General features: G+C 40.8%; 1 protein-coding gene across 3 annotated transcripts in view; it reads right to left on the bottom strand.

Moving 5' to 3' along the window:
• Window positions 1-20,990, bottom strand: part of ERG (v-ets avian erythroblastosis virus E26 oncogene homolog) — a 63,370-nt gene that overhangs the window by 11,697 nt on the left and 30,683 nt on the right. For 2 of the 3 annotated variants that reach the window (XM_009872412.1, XM_009872414.1), the window contains 4 exons: window positions 20,501-20,718; window positions 5,614-5,765; window positions 2,454-2,657; window positions 1,409-1,489 (listed from right to left, as the gene is read on the bottom strand). In XM_009872412.1, the coding sequence (XP_009870714.1) occupies window positions 1,409-1,489; window positions 2,454-2,657; window positions 5,614-5,765; window positions 20,501-20,718 (655 nt within the window). Of the gene's footprint in view, window positions 1-1,408; window positions 1,490-2,453; window positions 2,658-5,613; window positions 5,766-20,500; window positions 20,719-20,990 lie in introns of those variants that run through there. The other variant, XM_009872413.1, reaches the window with a different exon arrangement.

Raw genomic sequence — 20,990 nt, 5'->3', positions numbered from 1 at the left:
AAGAAGAACTTGTTTCTCTTTTGGGGTCCTTTGAAAATTCCACTCCCAAGTTTTTATGCCAACAGAACAATTAATTTTTTTCTTATGCATCAGCATGATAATATTCACACTCCCAATGACAGAAATATAGACAATCTCATTTTGGTAAAACGAATTTCAAAATACCGTTGTCAGTGCACATATATAGAAAAAGATAACACACAGAACTGCTGAATGACACTTGAATAACTGTAAGTGGAAACTGCTTGGCAAATTAATATCTGGAAAGCCAGAGGTGGAAAAGACCATTGAGTCCATCTATTTTTGAAAAGGTCTTAAGGCTTCTTCCAAACCCCATCAAAGTTAATGTTGCTTTTGGTGGGGTTTGTAACAGCCCTACAGCCCACAGTAGGGCTTTATGTCAAGTGACAAACATCTAATCTCAGGGAGAGATCTTCTAATCTCACTGTTATTTACCACAGTGAAAAACAAAAACAAAAATAAGTGGCATCACAATTCAAGGTGTTGGTTTTTTTTCCTTTTTGTCCCCCCTGCATTATCCTTTGTATTATCTTTTTCATTTCTAATAAAGAATTGTTATTTCTGGTCACTGTAGGTAACTAATACCCTCAGGCATGATCATGCAATATTCCAAACATCTTTAATCAGTATGTATACCATAGTATACGTACGATTTCATGCCACCCTTGGTTGCACAACTGCTAGAACAAGATAAAACTTATTCTGAATTATTTTCATTAATATTTTAAATCACATCCTGAAAGAAAGATGCTTTTGAGGCATGTATTGTATCGTTCTCCTACCTAAGCCAAATTATGGGCCAAATTAACAGAAGAGTGAACATTAACAAAAATCACTTTACATTCAGATCAGACTTATTGGATATTACATCAAACTTCATGGAGTTTCCAGCTCAAGTCCCATATAGCTGACAAATGAGATGAGTTAACTGCCTAAATAGCAATTTTACTGAATTATGTGATATATACTACATGGAAGGGGAAAAAGTCCCTATTCACCAGAGCCCACACCACTTAAGCAAGTGCTGAAGCATTTTTGAGGTCCAACAACCTTCTAGGGATCTGTGGAGTAGATCTAACAGTACAATGTGACAGGATGAGAAAAAAAAAAAAAGAAGTCCTCAGAAACAAACGTCCAGAGGCTGCAGTTTATCATGTGTCAGGGACCCCACTCTCTTGTAGGACACAAGAAATTACCAGTAAGGAGACCATTTTTGCACCATCTAGCCCTGCTGTGTCTGTGCATAAAACTCACACATAGAGTAAGGAGAGGATACACTTGTCTCTCTTTTGATTTACCATTTTCATTTTTAGCAAGTAACCCATAAAAAAGGAATCCTGTGCTTTTAGAAGATGACCTATAGCAGTGGGAGCAGTGCCAGTATTACCTGTGTTTCTAGCATGCATTAACCGTGGAGAGTTTTGTAAGGCCTTATCAACATCATCTGAAGTCAAATGTGGAAGAGGAGCTACAAAACAAAACAAAAAGCAACACCAAAATGAAAAAAAAAATTGTGAATTATCTTTTTAAACCATATTTTTCCCTGATAGAATCGCCTGAATGCGAGTCTACTAACAGTCACTTTCAGTCTGCAGTTTGGAGGGAGGCATGTGTGCTACAGCTTGAACTGGGGCATTCATTTATTAAACATTATGAATGCAGAACAGTTCTGACTCATTATTGACAGTGTGCGTGTGGAGAAGACTGCACCGCACTGGTGTTGCAATGCTTGTTGTTTTCTTTTCTTTAAAAACCATGTTCACTTTAACTTGTTTAAACTGTTGCAAACCTGTAAAACTTCCTCAAGCTTAGAAGACAGCCCTTAAGCCAAGAATTCACTAGTCCCTTCTTTCCCTTTGAAATGCTAGCCATGCACTACAAGTAATTTGCATTTGGATTTCAGGGACTGTTCCTTTTTTCCATGAATTTACAGAAATTTTAATCAATTCAGTGAAATCTTCCTCATCCTATTCAGATTACAGCAAACTGCTGTCAGTCCTTAGAATCATGCCTGGAATTCACTTTGCGGATCAACGTTTGCACTCTTGTTTAGCATTCTCATTGTTAAAACGGAAAGAAATGAGTATGTGACCAGAAAAAACATTAGCACTGAATCCCATATGATTTTCCTCCTACAGTATACTGATGAATATACTGGGTTTCAATTTGATTTTTCTGAGAGATGGATATGTAGAGATATTTCCTAACTCTTCCTTCGATGGACATGAGTGAAAGTCAACTGAAATTCACAGGAATCTTTTCACGAAACTCAAAGGCTTTGGATCAGGCTTATTACTATGCTCTTAGGGACAGTGACATTTGCAACAGACATTTGAAAACCCAGATGAGTGTATCCATATCATTAAATCTAAAACTGGTATCAACCACAGATTGATCAGAGGCACTACCACAATGACAGAAAACTAGCTTACTCTCTCTGAGGTAGTGTAGGTGTGACAGGAGGATATCTGCATTGTAGCTTGGGGTGAGTCTCTGGAAGTCATCTTTGGTCATCTTACACAGTTCCTTCCCATCGATGTTCTGGAACAACAAGATGTCCACGTCTGGGAGACCGTACTCCTTTACTGCCCATTCCAGCCACTGGCGTACGTGGTCTGTGCTCCACAATGTAGGATCTAGCGGTAATCACAAAATACAAAATTAGGCAGAGAGGAGAGAGTGTGGATGTGCTGGACCAGTACAAAATAAATGTAGACCACAGTCAAACAGGAGAGACCTTTATCCCCTGTTTACTGACTGCTGGAGACACATGAGGAATTAACTTAATCCATGGATGCAAAGGAGAACAACTAACTGTGAAAAACTGTTAGGGAAGAGCTGTGAGCTCTGATTATTAATAAAAAACCCCTGCTGTTGAGCTCCTACCATTTAGTTCTTTTGTGTGGTTATTTTTATGCATTATTATCCGCAGATTAACATAAGCTCCTGTCCTCATGCAGAGAATACTCTTTAAAGAAGTATTTAAGAGAAACCTCTAACAACACTGCAACTTGAATCTGAACAATTTTCAAAGCTCTCTGTTGAATTGGTGTCTTTATTCAAGAGAAATTTCCACTCAAGTCAGAAATACTGTTTCTTGAGCATAGACTAAGTAAGCACTCACATATCTGGCTAGTTATTTCATAAACTAGAGTGAGAAAATATTCTGCACCTCCTTTTATAGACTGATGTGTTGTACTGGTGCATATTGTTAGACCTGGACTGCTTTTTACTTACTACCTGTAAACATCTGGGAAAAAACAAAACAAAACAGAACTAGTTCAGATTCTTGGCAAAACATAAAGTCAAATACCTTGTGGTTTTGAATCCTTGATTTTGATTTTAATTTAAACTTTTTTTTTTTCCTCTAAACTTCTCCTTTTCTATTTCTCTTCCATTCTACCTTTCCCTTCTTTTGAGTCATGGTAAGCACCATCAGCATGAAGGTCCCTAAGGATATGCAATGAACATCTTCATATGGAACACATCTCCTTCCACAAAGATTTTATATATTTGTGGAAAAAAGATTAAAGTCAAGGCGGAACAAACTCTTTGAGAGCTTATGCCTTCCAACTCAAATGACTCTGTGATTCTGTGATGTCCTGAAGACTGAGGCTGGAGCACACAGAGGTCAAATGGTCCATCACTTGAAAGCCTGTAGAAGGGCCGGGACTTGAATGACAGTCTAAATACTTTTAACTTCAGTGCCATTCCCTCTCTTTTCATTGTTGTTCAGGCTGGTCTGAAAGAGGAGGGGATCTCTTTCCATAGGCTAGGAAGTATTCAGTCTACCATGCTGTTGCTTACTCCGAGGCCTTCATCCATTAGTGCCTCCTGCTTTCTGATGCTTCTCTTGGCATTTTAAGCCCTTGCAAGTCAGAATATTTAATATTCTGGAACTTCAGAGGGCTCCTCTGTTCTCTGAAGTGCATCACAAAACAATGAAGAAAGCCCTTCCATTTGGTATAAAGTATGTAGCAAATTAGAGGGATGCAAGTCTAGTGGCAAACCTAAGGTCTGGATGAGATTGCCCACACTTACAGAAAAGAATTCCAACAGTTGCATTTGGTTTGGTTTGAATTAAACAATGAAATGCCAGGAAGTTTACCAAAATATTTTGATTTTGCCTGTCATTTACAAATGCTTCTTACTTGTGGTAATTAGAAAGTTACCACAGCTGGAAATGTGAATTTTGCTGTTTTAATTCCTAAACATTGCCACATGAGCTGCACACTGCCTAAGCAGTAGTCAAAGAAACCCAACTGATTTCTTCTAGGCACCTCAAAATAGCAAGGCTGTGACTGTGACCACCTTGTTCCTTGAATGTCACTCAAATCCATCTCAAAACACACCTCCAGGAATATACTGAGAAAAAAAAGTTCTTCATGAGCTAATCATGCTAAGGGTTACTAAAAGACTAAAAGAAGTGCCAAACACCAAGCCAAAAGTTTTAGAAGAACATTCAAATGTTGTGAATTTCAGTGTGGTCTGCTTCCAGCTGGCAGGACACTTCATTATTCAGTGCATCACTCTTCTGTCTTCAAAACAGAACTGTCAACATCATTGCAGAGGATACTGCAACACATTTGTCCACACGCATCTTGACAAATAACTGAAATAATCACAGCTTGCAAAATTTGCCACAGTTGGTACTCTTGCATATTTTAGCAACTGAAAAACTGTAAGAATATTAAGCAACATAGCAGCAGCAGAAATGTTTCAGATAGGTACATCTCTGCTGGAGAGGAACTAGCTGCAAAATATTCCCGTCTGTTTGTAGGTTGCAGCTGTTGTGTCTAAGCTGTGTATATCCAGTGGTTTATGAACACCCACATATCTCATAGTGGTCTAGTGCTTTGATTTCCACAATAGGCATGTTAATTATTTTGCAAACTGAGGCAACAAACCTTCCAGCAGAGACTAGTTTGGAGGACAGGGCATGCAGGAGTGAATGCCGCCTTGTTCAATTAACTGCTGAATTCCACAACCAAGCTTGCAAAGACTAACCAAGAATTTCTCAACTGTGCTCTTATATTGCAGTGAAGTTGTCAGTTTGCTTATTAAAATCTTTTACACCCCCTAAACTCAGGGGACAACCTAGATAAATGCTTTTCATGCACTGTTTGATTTCATAGAAGCTATTTTGGTTTTAGTATGCTGAAGGCCAGACTGCATTTGGTATTTACAGGGATATTGTGATATGGTAATCCTTTCTCACACATTCTGCACCCAGTTAGTCTATGTTGTTAGGAAATTGAAGTGGCTCTTCATTTTGCCTACTTTAGGCAACTGAAGTTTCACCACTTTAGGGTGAAATACTCCAAAAGGAACTAGAGAAGGCAGATAAAATCCGAGTGCCTGTAATCAGCCTGTTCTGCTGCTGAAATGGGAAGAACAGGATGAGGAGGTGACTTCACTACAGTATTTCTCAGCTCATTCTCTTAATAACCCTGGGAAATTACTGCTTTTTTTCTTCCTGATCACCTGTATCACATTGCCACTTTCCTCCAAAGTTTCTTAAATAGTGTTAATATACTTAGGGAAGGGGAAATGAATTTTTTTCCTTGCATTTTTTTGTGTAAAGGGTCTAACCTGCTGGCACAATGACTCTTCGTTCATTGGTGGTCATATTTGGGGGTGGAACGTGCTTCTCTTCCATGTAGTTTCCATAGTTCATCCCAACACTCTCTGTGCCGCTAACCATTTTCCCTCCTTTTGTTATGCTGCAGTCATCAGGAGAATTCCTAGACAGAGAAGAGAGGTGTGCTTCTATTATTATTCCAGTCCCTACTAATATTCTCAGCAAAGAATCACACTGAATGAAATGGAAAAAACAAGACTCGAGCACCAAGGTCACGCTGCCACTGGAAAACTCAGTACCTACCACCCAATGACTCTGTTGATTCCTTCAATTGCCTCGGAAAAAATGACCAGCCTTAGAGGACCATTTATTTTTATTTTCAAAGGATCAGGCTCTTATATGACTCCAAACATATGAAAACTAATGATTTATTTCCATAGACCAGGCTAGAATGGAGGCTTGTTCATGAACTTGCTGAGCCTGGTGGCTGCAAGTAGCTGCACTTCTCTCTCCAAACATCTCACAGACAATTCAGCAAACAGAGAGATGAATTTAGTGCAAATTTGCTCAGTAAAAACTACTATTAGTTGTCATTGTCCAAGCCTTGGACAAGGCTCGTTCAAGCCTTGGGCAGCTTCCCATCTCCACTGCTGTCATTGTTTCATGTGGGCCAAATTCAGTTGCACTTTCTATGATGCAGTGTAGACACACTTCTGTGTATGGCTTGTGTGGCTCACAGAAAAGGAACATTTGCCAAAGCCATGATTCAAAATACCACACACATGACTGGAAAAACCTTTCGGCTCCTGACTAGCACAGTCTCCATGGTACTGTAGTCAAGAAATGGAAATCTGCAGAGGATCTGCAACCAGACACCTCTTTAATTTTGGCTTTGCTTTCTGAATAGAGTCTTTAGATTTAACATCCCACAGGGGGTTCCCTAATGGCATTTTAATTGCATCACAGTTTTCTTTCTGGCAGACACAGACATATTTGTCCCTTAATTTAACGTCTACAACGTGTTTCATCAGAGAAAGAAAAATTGTTACAAAAATCAAAATAAAGGACAGAGCCACTGGGAGTACCTTTAAATGTAAAGAGGCTGTTTGGCAAGGGAAGGAGAGTGTTAGGTGGGTTTTGGTTTCTTTACTGATACTACATTACTAACAAGCTTTCTTTTAGTCCTTCCATTTAACTCCTGAAACTGTACTATGGTCTTACTAATAAACACACAGCAAGTAAGGTTGCAACTAATTTGCTGTCTGAAGAACTGAGACTCCTAGAAGCATGTTTCAGGATCTGTCCCCTGCCCCCCCAAACATTTCTCACCCACAGCCTTTTCCTCTCTCCAGCTTGGAAATCCCAGCCATTGCTGCAAGTCTTGGGCAGCAATATCACTGTAAGCCCACTACTGGCTATAATACAGCTGCTTTCCCAGAAGAGTTTTGCTATTGCTTGAGGACAGAAGAGAAAAAAATAATACACACACACACACACACACACACAGTTTGGACCACTGTTTGCTCAACATATGTCAAAAGAGTATGGCAGATATTTTACCCAATACCCAGATAACTTAGTTGAATGGCTCTGCACTACCATGGGTCAGGGACTAACACAATTATAGTTCTCACATATGTGTTTTAAAAAATAACTGGCACATAATATTTAATATTTAGTATACATCTTAAATTCTAAAAGTACATTTCAAGTACATAATTTCTTTTCTATGAAGTTTTACTATAAATTTACTATGTTGTATTAATGTATACATTTAAAAAAACAACAAAGCCACAAAAATCCCCTTTCAGTTTAAGAATAAAATATATCACAAAAAAATATTCAATGGGTACTGTCATCTTCTTTAGGAGAAGGAACAGGGTCTTGAATGTTGTCTGGGAAATGTTGGCTTCACGTACCTTTTTCACGTATAAAATATCTTGGGTGCTGCATAACATATTACATATGAAATCTGACTTGTGTAAAGGTCCTACAACTGCTTTCTCAGCCACAGGACTGAATAATAGCCACAAAGGAAGATATACTAAGCACATGGTCTTGCCTGTCATTGAGTGTTGGTGAATTTAGCTTTCCTCTCAGAACCAGAATACTTGGGCATTATTCTCTCGGGTTTAACTTTCATATGTGCTACATACCTCTAAATATAATTCTGGGATGCAGTTTATTTCTATTTAAAGAGAGTTAGAGTAAAAAAAAAAGGCAACTTTTTATTTCAGATGTAAACATATTGCAAAAGAGCATTTATAATATTTGATTGTGACTAAAATGTTTACTTTTTCTGTTTACCTTTAACAAATAAAAATGGCATACATGCCTAAGTGAGTTTGAATACTAAATCACATATTTTTGCTAACATCATCCAACTCCTGCCCTTATATCTATGCAGATGCCCACCCTGACTAGAAAGATCAGTTATGTTACCAAGACAAAACAAAGAACGATTTGGCTCAGTCACTGACTTTTTAGGTATATTTTTGGGAAAGAGAGCAGCAGCATCATTTGGCACAGTTACTTTATTTTGGTTTTCTGTGAAAAGGAACTTCAGATATAGGGACATCAAAGTCTGGCTGCAGACATGAAATATCACACTGATATTAGCCTATACCACTTCTATGGGCAACTGTGCATTAAAAACACTCTTGTAAACACTGAACAGTAAATGATGTGAAAGATCCAGTAGTAGCACACAACTTTTGGCAATCTGACAGGGCTTCTGAGTTGGTTTTCTGATCCAAATACAAACACATGGAGGTGGGGAAAAAGATCATAAATAAGTCATAACTTTTGATTAAACTTCAGAAGTAGATGGTCATGGGTTCTTTCCCATTAGCTTACTGGGTGGACAAGCAAATCCACAGTTCAGCAAATCTCCTAAGATCATGCTTAGCTTCAAGCATGTAAGCAGCTCCATGGGAGCTAACAGGTACTCAGGTACTTCAAATTGAGTGCGTGTTTATGCATATCGCTGAACCAAGGCTTAATTCAAAAGGCTGGAATGGACTCCTATGGTATAGAAAGAAAAACCGAAAATGCAAGCAGACAGTAGAAACAACAAGCCAAAGATTGTCTGAAAAAGTTTTTTTTTCAGGACTTTCTGCGAGTCTGCTTCATTTCTGAAGCATCGGGGGAGCAGCGGCAGTGGATAGCAGCTTTCAGAAAGTGTGGCCATGCAAAGGCTGTAGTTTTGCAGTGATTCATGCTCAGCTCCAGGTCTGAAACGAAACCCGAGATGTTTTTCTTCATGGCTGCATGTTATTTTTACCCTTTGTAAATATACTGTGTTACACCTGGAATTCACAAAAGAAAACTAAAAAATGAGAAAAGTGGAAAGACTACAATCATGCTACCCAAGAGGACTTTGTCCAATCCTGAGCTGTTTCAGCTCTGGTTGCTGAGAAATGATTGTTGAAGAAAGATTCCTCCAAAGGTTCTTGGACCTGGAAGTCTTGCTTTTATTCAAGCTTACTTAGAACCAAGCTGATTTGATGGTTAAATTTAGCACCCACTCCTACTGAAGCTGATTGGAGCTTTGCCAGCCATTGACTCTGATGAAAGCAGATGTAAGTTCATAAATAAGTGTATGAAACACATTTTTTCCTCTTCATTATGCTACTATTTTCCCCATGTGACATAAAACACCTGTTTTGTGTTAAAATGCAAGGTGTCAGAGAAACACAGATTAGGAATCAGCAAAATTTTACATACCCTTGACATTCCCATAATATAACCCCCCCTGTTTAATATTTCTGAATTTCAGAGATAAATAAATTAGAAAAAAGTATTCTCCAAACATCTACAGGTTTTTATGTTTATTTAATAATCACAGCCTGGATAACTTCCTTACAGAGGCTACTTAACAGAAAACGGGTCTCGGGAGAGTGTAGTATAAGGAAATCTTTTAAGAGTTTTCCATGCATGGTCCCCAGTGAGCCTGTGGCTGGTCAGGTCACAGGACACACTGAGCTACCAGGTACTTTTCTTCTGCGAGGCTCTGGTGAACAAGCCATGACACTGTCCTCTAGGATATAGATTCCTCTCCTCACCTCTGTTCTCCCCTTTTTGTAATGAGAAAGAGGAGGTCAGCCCCAGAGGAGCTGCGATGTTCCCACCCTGTCCTTACATCCAAGTGGGAGAGCTCTGCAAAGCCAGGTAACATGGGCCAACATATGTAAATGACACCAGCTCACACTGAGTGTATTGTAAAGCACACTTAGGCTCGTCTCCATTCACGGCAACTACTCAAGCTGTAATGAATTTGGTCAGAGCTTACCCCTGTAAAATGGTTTGTCACTGAAAAAGTGTCCCATGAAGGAAAAAACAAAACTTCTCTGAGATTTCTTGATATGAGGTACATTGCTGTTTCTTAAAGCATTCCTGACATACTTTAGTCCACAATATCAATTCAAAAGGTTACACAGCTGCAGCCCTAACCTCTCTTCCCTGTCTCTCTCTGCACCCTCTATCTTTTCATAAATCAGTGGAGTTCACGTCTTCTGAGACCTGCCACAGCAGTGACATGCAAAGCGGGGTCCTGTGGATCCCCCTTTGTTAGAAACCTCTGGGGACAGCCTGATCCTGCTCCCCAGCTGCTGGAGCAGGAGCATGGCTGCACCAGCAGCTTTGCAGAGATCCAGAGGCTGCCTCCCTGGCACCACTAGTGATCCCCATGAGCGATAAGTGAAAAGTGCTTTCAGTGCTGATATCAAAGGCCCAAGACTTGCTTTGACAGAGCTCAGTTTTCAGAATGCACTCTCATCACCCAGCACCGTAGCTGGAGGCATCTGCCTGACTTCTGTGTGTACACTAGGACAAGCCCTGCAAGCACACCAAGCCCTCTGCTCCTGTGCAGGCACCTGTCCTGAAATCTGTTGCATGATCACCACCACATTTAACTTGCTGAAAGGAAAACAGAGGTTTTATTTTCCCTTCCAAGGCTTCTTGTGAAAGCAGCACAAAATTCCCACAGAGGACTGCAGCATAACAGAGGCATCAAAATGTCAGAAAATGCACATAGGTCAAAATACCCCTGGGGTGCTCACACAGGCTCTCACGCAACTGCTTAGCAAACTAGGCTGGGGAGTTTCTTCCCTACTAAGTCTGCAAATAAGGAAATAAATGGGTGGGTGGGTAAGTAATTCAGTGCTTAGCTCTAACTTGAGTCACTCCCCCACCTACATTTGAAGGCAATGATTGCCCACAGGAAAGGGGATGGCCAGGGTGGAAGCAAACTGCCGAGGTCTGTGAAAGGGAGGGAAGCCCCTTGGGACCCACGCCGCTGGCTGAAGCTGGCTTAAGCTGATGCTGAAGCCATGGTGACAGTCTGTCTATCTTTGCTATAAGGTGAGTGTCAAAAGCAGTCTTAAGAAGACAAAAGAAAAGAAAGAAAAAGGAAAGCCAAAGTTCTCACTGGGCCACACAGTCATGGAAGTGCACTGTTCCATGAGGGGCTGCACAGGGGCAACCAGAATTGTCTTAAGTAGCCCAAATAGACCCGGGGAGGCTAGGATTGGGGCAGCCCCATGCTAACACACCCCCACAACATCCAAAACAGGGACAGGTACTGCTGTGTGGGGTGCCTCAGGCTCCGTAGGTGCTCAGGGTTGCATGGGGCTGGCCCAGGGGTTGCTCAGGGACGTCACAGCATGGCACATAGAGGTACCTCCAGTTCCTTCCTCCAGCAAAAGGAGAAAGCAAACACCTCGTGCTGACACATGCAACGTTGTTGGCTTTCTCTAAGCAAAACAAAAGATACTTGTTTATTGCATTGTATATGCAGCAGCCATTAATTTTCAATCAAGCAGTAAGTTTTGCTAATCAAAATAATATTTTCTTATTTCTTTTTTCTTTTCTTTTTTTTTTTTTTTGGCTTAACTTTCTCCAGCTATCTTGTAGTCCGCAGCTGCTTCAAGCCTTAAGGCTATCATGGCAAATTAAGGCAGTCAGCATCTGGCTCACTAGAGGCCAGTCAAGCTATAAATATTACCAGCCTGGCTCTTTGTGTTCACGGTGCACAGAAACAGCTGGTTTAAGTTTGACTGCACGTTGTCATTTCTCCATTAGTGCAAACACTTCAATATTTCTTATGTGTGAGGTTGGAGTGAAGAAAGGGAAAGAAGGGAAGGGGGTCACTAAAAGCCAAAGCTAAGAAATGATGTTCTGTATATACATAATTTACAATTAGCTTGCTGCCTAAGAGAAGGCTGAAGTCTGACATGGTGATAGCTAGGCCAAAGCCACAATGACTTCCCAGTTGGCCTATAACTTTCAGGACCTATTTTCTCTTGTTTTTCTTTTATTATTTTTATAGACATTCTATTATAATGGTAACGGATTACATTTCTCAAATTGTATTTCATTTCAAGAGCTTGTTAGACTGTTATATTTGTGGTTTCATAAAATATGAAATACTGGGAGACAGGATCCTTCCCAAACCACATATGCCTTCTTTTGTGGGCAGGGATCATATAGAAAGTTAGCAACGTAGAGCATGCCAGGCATAAACAGAAGTGACATCTTGTATGGAAACCATAATCCCCTGTGTCTGTAGAATGTCTGCTGGTTTTTGTGATTAGCACTATCGCACTGTAAAGCTGACGAGTGTGAAATGGCAAAGCCAATGATAAGCAACTTTTTCTTGCTCACCTTCTGCTTTGTCTTAAAATGCTGTGCCCAAACTTTAAATACTGAACAACCCTCTGACCAAAATAAAACATCTACTAATGAAGGGAGAAAGGAGAACACTCATCTCCTGAGCGCTTGGTCAGAGACAACCTACCTACTGACAGTGCCTGTGCTGGGCCAGCCTGGGGGAACACCACGATCACCAGCTCTAAACACTCTAGATACTGTAAATACTGTACTGGAAATAAAGCAGTAACGATAGCAATAGTCACAAATAATGACAGTGATCACAACTCTTGTGGGGTCCTGTGTCATTATTTGAAGACTAATTTTATATTTCACTGCCCACATGAGAGCTCTCGGTTGCTTAGCACTTTTGAAATTCTGGCTGTCCTCATCTCTCTCTCAAACTCCTGAAGCTAAGCTCACAATTTAAGCATCAGCAGTCAATCCAAAATGTAACCATGCCAATTATGAATGAACTCATTATTGCAGAGTGGAAAGCTTCTTAGCTCGCACCTGCCAGCCCAGCACCCCCCAAAAAGCTGCAAAAAACCCTAGCTACAGTAGTGGCGAGTTGGGTTTGTTTTTCTCCTTGGCAACATGTTCATCTCAAGAACTGAGTCAAACCATGCACACACACTCATGCACTAATGCTAAGCTGGTGGATTTTCAGAGCAAAGAGGAACTCCGTGAAGTAGTCACACATAAGGCCCTACATGGAGAAGATTCTGAATTTGCAGTTTTTCCAGTTTGGTAGGCAGCCACCCCATCAGCCATCCAGTCAGTGGGAAAAAAGGTTCTCAGTCTGAGATAACTAATACTATATCTTTTTACTCAGGAATAATATTACTTTATACAGACAGTTCCAGTAAGTGTGTTAGGAAAGTCATCTTCTTAAGACAAATCTCCCACCTTTGCCGTGGACTGACGCAGGGGTTGACTCAAGCCCTGCTGGAGAGAGAGTAGAGAGTCCCATTGACTGCCATGGGTTTTGGACCATGCTTGTTGTTTAGTGTGAGCTGAGGTTTACCAAGAATATCAGAGCTGCATGCCGGTGGTACGCCACCAGATGTGGAAGGGATGGCACCCAGCCTCGGCCACAGGGTTGTGCCTCAGCGATGGAAAAAGCCATGCCCTTGAAAAACAAGTGATGTCAGGGGTGATCAACGCAGCCCAACTCTGTTCCATGTGTTGGACGCTAGCAAGGTGTGCAGATGCTCTAACTAGATCCACTAGTAACGTATGACAGACTGGAGCACAACGCAGAAGTGCCTCATCCAGCTTGAAGCACATGAGCCTGGATTCTAGGAACAGGATGGTCCTGCCACAGTGGCAGTACGGTGCTCCATGAGGATGAATGCATCATCCTTAGAGGATAAGCACATCATCTGGCACATGGCTAGACCATGCAAGATACCTCAAGTGTGACTCATTCAGATTTGCTGGTTTGTATAGCACAAAATACCTACCACTTAAGAGACTTTACGTACAGGGGAGGAAATCACAACACAACAAACAAAAACTTGTGGTTACTCCTGACTCTGAGAAGTTTGCCTGTGTGCCAGATGCACTCAACCCAGTGAGTTATACAGGCTCTTCGATGAAGTTTTAAAACAGTAACATACAAGGAAAAATGGTATTTCACAAAAGAGCCAGCACAAAAGATGCATTAAGGCATAATTTCATTCTCAAATGTTTTTTGAGGAACAATCAGATTTAAATCAACATTTTACACATGATTAAATCTTAATGACTATTAATTATTTCTGGCATTTCTTTCAGACTTCTGTATCAGCCAAGCTGCTGTTGGAAAACTTCTGCTTTCATTGCAGCTAATTTTCAAAATGCTTTTTCAATGAAATCATCACACTGCTCATGGCAAGTGAAAATTATCTGTGGCCTGAATAAGACTTTGTTCCACTTCTAGGTCTGTTGAAAAAATTGACTACCTACGAGTAAATGTAGTTCTTCCAAGCTACCTTTTTACAGTCCCACTCCATGGGCGTGGTGGAGTCCCATGGATGAGACCACCAAGCAATCCACAGGCTTAAATGTTTAAGCAGTATCTAGGGCCTCATGAGAGCATTTTCACAGGAGAGGATTTCACCCTAAATACACAACATGAATTGCATTCATTCACTGTAATAGAACTGTGAATACTTAATTTGATAAAATACGTAAATAACAATACACAGAAAAGTAAGTAACAGTATGACATCCGTAATCTCCAGTTTTATGCTATAGTGCCTTATTATAACAAGGTGAATCTTTTGGTCTGACTCAAAAGCAATATATAGCAGGAAACAATATTATTACATTCAGGTAAAAGATTGACTGTGGCGGCACAAAAGGTCTCATTAGATTTATTTACCTGGAAGAAATGTAATGGCTGTACCAATATAATGGATTTGAAGAAATTCAATTTGACATCACCTGTGACAACCTGCATTATATATGCAGCAAGGAAAATGACAGCTTTAATTTAAACCTTTCTTGCTGTATTTAATTTAAGGTAGGCCCTTAGGCTATATTTTCTGGTGCTATACACCAGAGTTCAGCTTTAAAAATACCATTATTGTTAAAGAAAACTGCGTAGCTAATCCCTCTGCAGCCCACCAAAAATAACCCTTTAATTTCATTCTAATGTTATTTCTTCAGTAGTCACAGGAATTCCAGTTCTGATATTGTTATGCTTTGAGATTTAGTGTGGGGCAATTACAGCCAAAGTATATCTGGGCAAAGTTGTAGCAGAGTGAGGACATTCCCACTTTGAGCAGGTACTTAATTGTTGACATGTAAGGGGTTCAGTACACTCCTAAAATTTTATACCTCTTTCCAGATGACAGGATATATGGCCAGGAAGCAGTCTAACACAGTGAGAAGTGAGAGCTGGATAGCCAAAACGTGCAATGCTAACTATTCTCTGGTTACCACTTTATGGGGTCTGGTAACCTGTTTTGATTCCTCTTTGCACCGTATTATTCAAACCCAGGCTCCCATGTAGGAAGATGATTGCAGAGGATACTCTGGAGATCCCAGAGACAGCACTTCTGGGGCTCTACAATGTGGCTGCGGTATTTTAAACTCCTTTGGGACAACCCAGATTTTAAAGGAGCTGTAAACAGAGCAGGTACAGTTTTACTAAAAATGAAAAACAGCTCCAAGCTCTCTAGCTACTGCAAGTGTTAATTTTTAACATATGAAGTATTTTTAAGAACCGAGCATTTCATTTAAGGAAATAAACTTACTGACTGAAAATGAGCAGAGTGGCGAGGGCTTCTGCACAAAAGAAAATGCAGAGTAACCTACAGAATGGTGGGGTACCATTAATCTGTGCATATAAAGTGTAGCCAGTATTAGGTATGTGACAAACAGCAGACAATCTGTCAGGACACCAGTGAAACACCAACATACAGACAGCAAAGGCCCAGCAGCACTTGAGAAAGGAACAAATGGTTTTCAGATTTATAAGAGATGCATATATTGCATTGACCTGTAGTGAATTCCATACTGACAATATCAATTTCATATCAGAATAATTGGTATGATTATTTAAGAATAATTTATTATTGATAAGTAATTTTTTTTTATGTGAGGCTTGAGTTACACACACTGATTTCTACAACTGGCAGGAATATCACATACTAGGAAGCATTTAAACTCACAAAGTGTAATAACACTGTGCATACTACACACAGACATGTACGTGAGTTTTAGGAATGCCACAGCAAAATCATATTTGCTACTTGGCAATGTTAGTTCTTCATTAGAAGTGTAATATTAACATCTACTTTTTCAGGCATTTGTTAGGCCTTAAAAAAGAATAGCTCCTTGGTGAAACAAACAGCATATTTTAACTACAATAATATTTTTTTATTTTTGTGTCAAGTATAAGCATGCAATATATACATGACATTTTGTTTGTTCTGTTAATGCACTCTCTTTTTTTGGTAGTCTGTACGATTTTTTTGTTTATTTTTTGCAATGAAATATGGATTTTCCTTGTTTTCTCTAGCTAGCAACTCTGCATTGCTCTGTCAGTAGGGGAGGCTGTTAAACTCGAGATTAGTAAACAAACTCCTGCTTCCAATGCTGCAGGTTATTTTTAATTCAATATAGAAAGACTTACATTTCTTCCCATTTTATTGTGGGTTAGGGCTGGGCTGACCACTAAACATGGACAGACGCTGTCTAACCCCCTCTCCCTTCCCAAATGGGAAGGAAAAGTGAATGAGGCAGAGAGACTTATGGACTGGAAAAAGAAATTTAAAATAGCTTTAATGAATAAGGAAATAATGAAAATAGTGGAAAAAAAATATATAAAAATCTATATCAAGCATTACTCCCCCCCCAATAGCAATCCCCACTGATGCTGCAGAGCAGGTGGCATGAGGGGACTCCCAGGCCCAGCAGCAGAGGGGAGCTGGGTATGGGAGTTGGATTCAGGAACTCAGGATTGGGATCAAAGACAGAAGATTGGATGGAGTGCTCCCTGGATGCTGGCCATTGCAGAAGAGACAAAAAGAGACCTAAACCGTTGTGATCCCTCAGTTTTATACTGAATATGACATACATGGAATGGAATATTCTTGTTGGTCACTTGTCCTGTCTGATCCTCACCAGAGGTACAACGTTTTACCTCCTTGTGAACCCTCTTACTTCCTAGCACCCCTAGGGTGGCACATAAGAGCCAGCAGTGACCTTGGTCACTATAGGAATAAGGCATACCAATCCCAGGCAGTAATTGTAAACATCAGGTGTTATCACTGCCACTAGCAAACACTGTCTGCAAAAACATGCTGTTAACTTCAGAAAGCGCAGCCTTTAAGAAGACACTGAGATGAAAAGTAAAAGTCACTGAATAGAATTGGTTCTGTTTAGCTCAGACTCCCAGGACTTATTTTCAGCCAGAAAGTGCTCTTCAGAAAGCCAGTGTTCTGATCACAAAAACTTTGCATTTCAGAGCAGTAACTTGTACAGCCTCTTCCAGGAGCGTGGCCCATGTGCCAGCTCATACACTGGTTTGTATTAGAAAGAAAGGCCACCACTGAGCTGCTCATTTTCTAACGGTGGCCACATTAAACACCTCTGAGTGATACTGTCCAGAGAAAAATCAGCAACTTAGTCTTCATGCATGGCTTGGCTCATTCACACTAAATTCTCAAGTTCAAATTATGGAGCAGGTAGACCTAATGCTATTTTTTCAGAGAAGAGGCACACAGGATTGTTTCTTCTCATCTCTTTACTTCTGTAATGGTGGTAAAGGTGGTCAGGATGGTGCAAAATTGTGTCACTGGGGTCCCAGATTCCTTGGCAACTCCTGGGTGTCATGTATTTAAAACGACTAACAGTTCTACTAGAAAAGTACAAATCAAAGTTATGTCTCGTGACTAATCAAAAAAAGATTGATTTAAAGACAATTCCCCCAATGCTCAGATTATATATCCTTGCAAAAGTAGATGCCTGTTCTGCCAGGAACAGTGCAGACCATAGGTACAAACATTTTACGCAGATAAGAGGGGAGACCCGATACCTCTGAAGGAAAGGCAGATAGTTCTCTTCACAAAGGGCAATGCAGGCAGCCTAAACCATCAGCCAACTCCTGTGCAGGTAGCCTAGGCAACACCCTAAAGTGATTCAAGTCATGCATACACTGATAGAAAATAGCATAAAGGAAAGTGAAATGATAGGCATTATGAAGACACATTCAAATACCTCGTTTAATTCAGAGCTTCTGAATGTTTATCCATTCAGAAATGGATAAGAAAGAATTTTGAGTTCACATATACAGGGTGAACATGCCTTAGATCTGGGATATATGAACAGCCAGACATCCCCCCCAGCTACCTGAGTGAATGCTCCAGCCACCAGCCTGTAAAATAAGCTGAACATAAGCTCGTCCTGCCCCACATGCTGAATTCAGGCTGCCAGGAGGGCAACAACACGTGAACTGAGGGTTCAGACAAGAGGTGGAGAGCCTAACTCCAGCCCTGCAGCTGGGATGCTCTGCTTTGGTGGCTTTACTGCGGTTCCCCACTCCCTGGGTCACTTTTTTTTGCCCTGTGACGGCACACACCCCAGGGAGAGAAGCAAAGGCACCGAGCACAGGATCTCTCCCAGCTACATGCCCAAACACACGTTCATCCACAACGACAATTTCAGGCCTCTCTGGCTAACAAGGCAGCGCTCATCTGCCTTCCCAGGCACCCCGAAAGAGCAGGCGTGCCTGGCCCTCTCTGGACAAAGGCAGCTCCTGCATGCCTAGAGGTGTCCATGTTCCCAAATTAAGGCCAGTCTCGAGTGGTTTGGGGAGTGCTCGTGTGTGACAGCACATTTTCTGCAGGGTGCTCTCACCCACAGGCTACACAGGTTTGCAAAGAGAGCCAGTTTAGCTAATCTGACTAAGGGCACATATTTTGGTCTTGGTAAGGGTCCTGACATCCTAAATCAGAGTATAAGCCTTACCTGGGTTGCTAACAAGGATTAGACAGGACAAGGTTTCAACTAATAAAAGATGGTATTACTACCTTCAATTTTGTCCTTAAACCATCACAGCAACAACCAAATACCTGTGATACACAAACTGAGCTCTAATACTTAGGCTACTTATGTATTTCAGGAATCCAGGACAGCAAATTCAGGATTCTGGGTTTATTATTTTAAAAATGTGATTGATCAACAATTTCAAATGAATCCTATTATCTAGATTCTTCCTTAAGATCTGAGAGTATGTCAAAGTAGGAGTCTGTGTATGGCTGACTTTAGTTATGTATAACATTACAAAGTATTACCACTAATCTCAGTGAAAATTAACACAGAACTATCTACTTCAATTCACTTTATGGAATTTTCACTGAGAAAAACTGTGATCAGTACTCTTATAGAAACATCGGTACAAATATTTGCAAGTAATTTTAGGAAGCAGGTGAAACTGGGTTTGAGTCAATTCTCCGTTTGTGATTATAGCTGTGCATTTGCTTAGCACTTAAAAAAATGAGAAAAAAACAACTCACTGAAACTGTTTGTGAATAAGGAGGTTTACCAGAAGGCTTCCCCTAATTCTTTGTAAATTCAGTTCACTATTTATTTCTACATATGTATTCACTGGAAATTTTGATTTGACTTCAGCACAATTTCCATCCTTACCAGTGAAAGGTGGTTTACCCTACTTGTCGTGCTCATCAGATTAGCACAGTAAGCATGAACAGTAACCAGAGCACCCATGGCTGAGGTTTTTCTGAATAACTGATGCTGAGAGATGAGACTAGTAGGCAGGTGTTTATGGCAAAGAGATGTGAAGCACAGTCTTCACTAGTACATCACTAAGAATTGTGAGCAATTGACTCTCTGGACCTCTGCCCTTCAGTAATGCGAAAGGAAAACTGTTTTGACAGTCAGGGATTTTAAACAGGAAAACACTTGTTTGGATAGTTTCCTTGAAAAAAAATCTTCATTGTGCTTTTTCAGATGGAAGAAATCCCATAAAGTGCTCCTATGCCTGGGAGAGCAACTAGTCAGTACCCACAAATCCACTGCATTATGCTTCCAGTCTAATCAATACAATTCTTCTTCATAGCAACATTAAATAAAAAAGTCCCAAGACAACAATTAATGCACTGGCATGCTGTGGCTACTGCCTGTTGAGCTAAGTAATTTCTTTACTGTTCCCTTCTGCTCCCTTGCTTGCCTCCATATACATGCTGTTTCTTCAGTGTGAGCTGCTCTTAAATTGAACTTCACGGTTATGCTTTTTGGCACTATGTTTACAGTAAATATAAAGGTAAAAATCAATAGTTCACTTCTGCCGTTACAAAAATTTGTTTCCTATGTTCTGGCTATATTTAGAGCAAAGGCAACTGCCCAAATTACTGTATTTTGACAACTTCCATTGAGTGTTAGATCACACACACCACACCCTTAGAACAATGGTACTGCCTCAGACCACAGCAAACTCACATTTTGGTAACTAATATATCTCTTTCACTTAGTATGAAATACACAATGCATTACACAAGTTCATGAGGAGACTGCACCTGTAGCACCATTTGAGACCCTTTGAAACACCTGAAATGGGGCTGGCTGGTGTGACCCACAATGCATGGGAGACTTCTAGGCTTCTGGGACAGCAGCTGGTGGCCAGGTGGGATACCTTGGAGCATCTAAAATGGTGCTAGATTCACAGATTTAGATAACTGAGCTACACCTATCACAGGAAAAAGTGTCCTTGAGCCATGGTAACACTGGCCTTATTACCTTGACCCATTAACCTGGTTTTGGTTACACTCCATCTTGATGGTGACTCTGGCTGGGGGCTGCGATAACCAGTCTTGCTGGGGAACACGTGGACTCATCTTTGATGTCTGCCCATATTCACTGGAGGAGGAGGCTGTCATCTCTGTCTTCGCAAGGTGGGGCGATCCGTAGGCACACTCGAACAAGGACTGGTCTTCGCTCACCACTGATAACGCTTCCTGCAAACCAGAGAAGAGAAGTCAGTGCAACCATGTTTCAGAGGAGATATTACTATATTCCCCAAGGAAAAAAATGGCTTGCCCATTGCACAAGAAGACGAGCAGCTAGTCACTTGCTGAAATGCTTATTACTTTTTAGGGACACCATTGCTGTTGGCGGAGGTGAGGATTCAGGGTGCCAGACACGCCTTCAGCAAATGGCAGAAGGACACCCTCTCCCCTAGAGAGACCCTTCCCACCAGCAGCTGAGAACAGGCACAAGCGCACACTAC

Source organism: Apaloderma vittatum, unplaced genomic scaffold (assembly GCF_000703405.1).
Source record: "Apaloderma vittatum isolate BGI_N311 unplaced genomic scaffold, ASM70340v1 scaffold37, whole genome shotgun sequence".
NCBI lineage: Eukaryota > Metazoa > Chordata > Aves > Trogoniformes > Trogonidae > Apaloderma > Apaloderma vittatum.
Note: the sequence above shows the minus strand (reverse complement) of the source record. Positions and strands in the feature narration are given on the sequence as shown.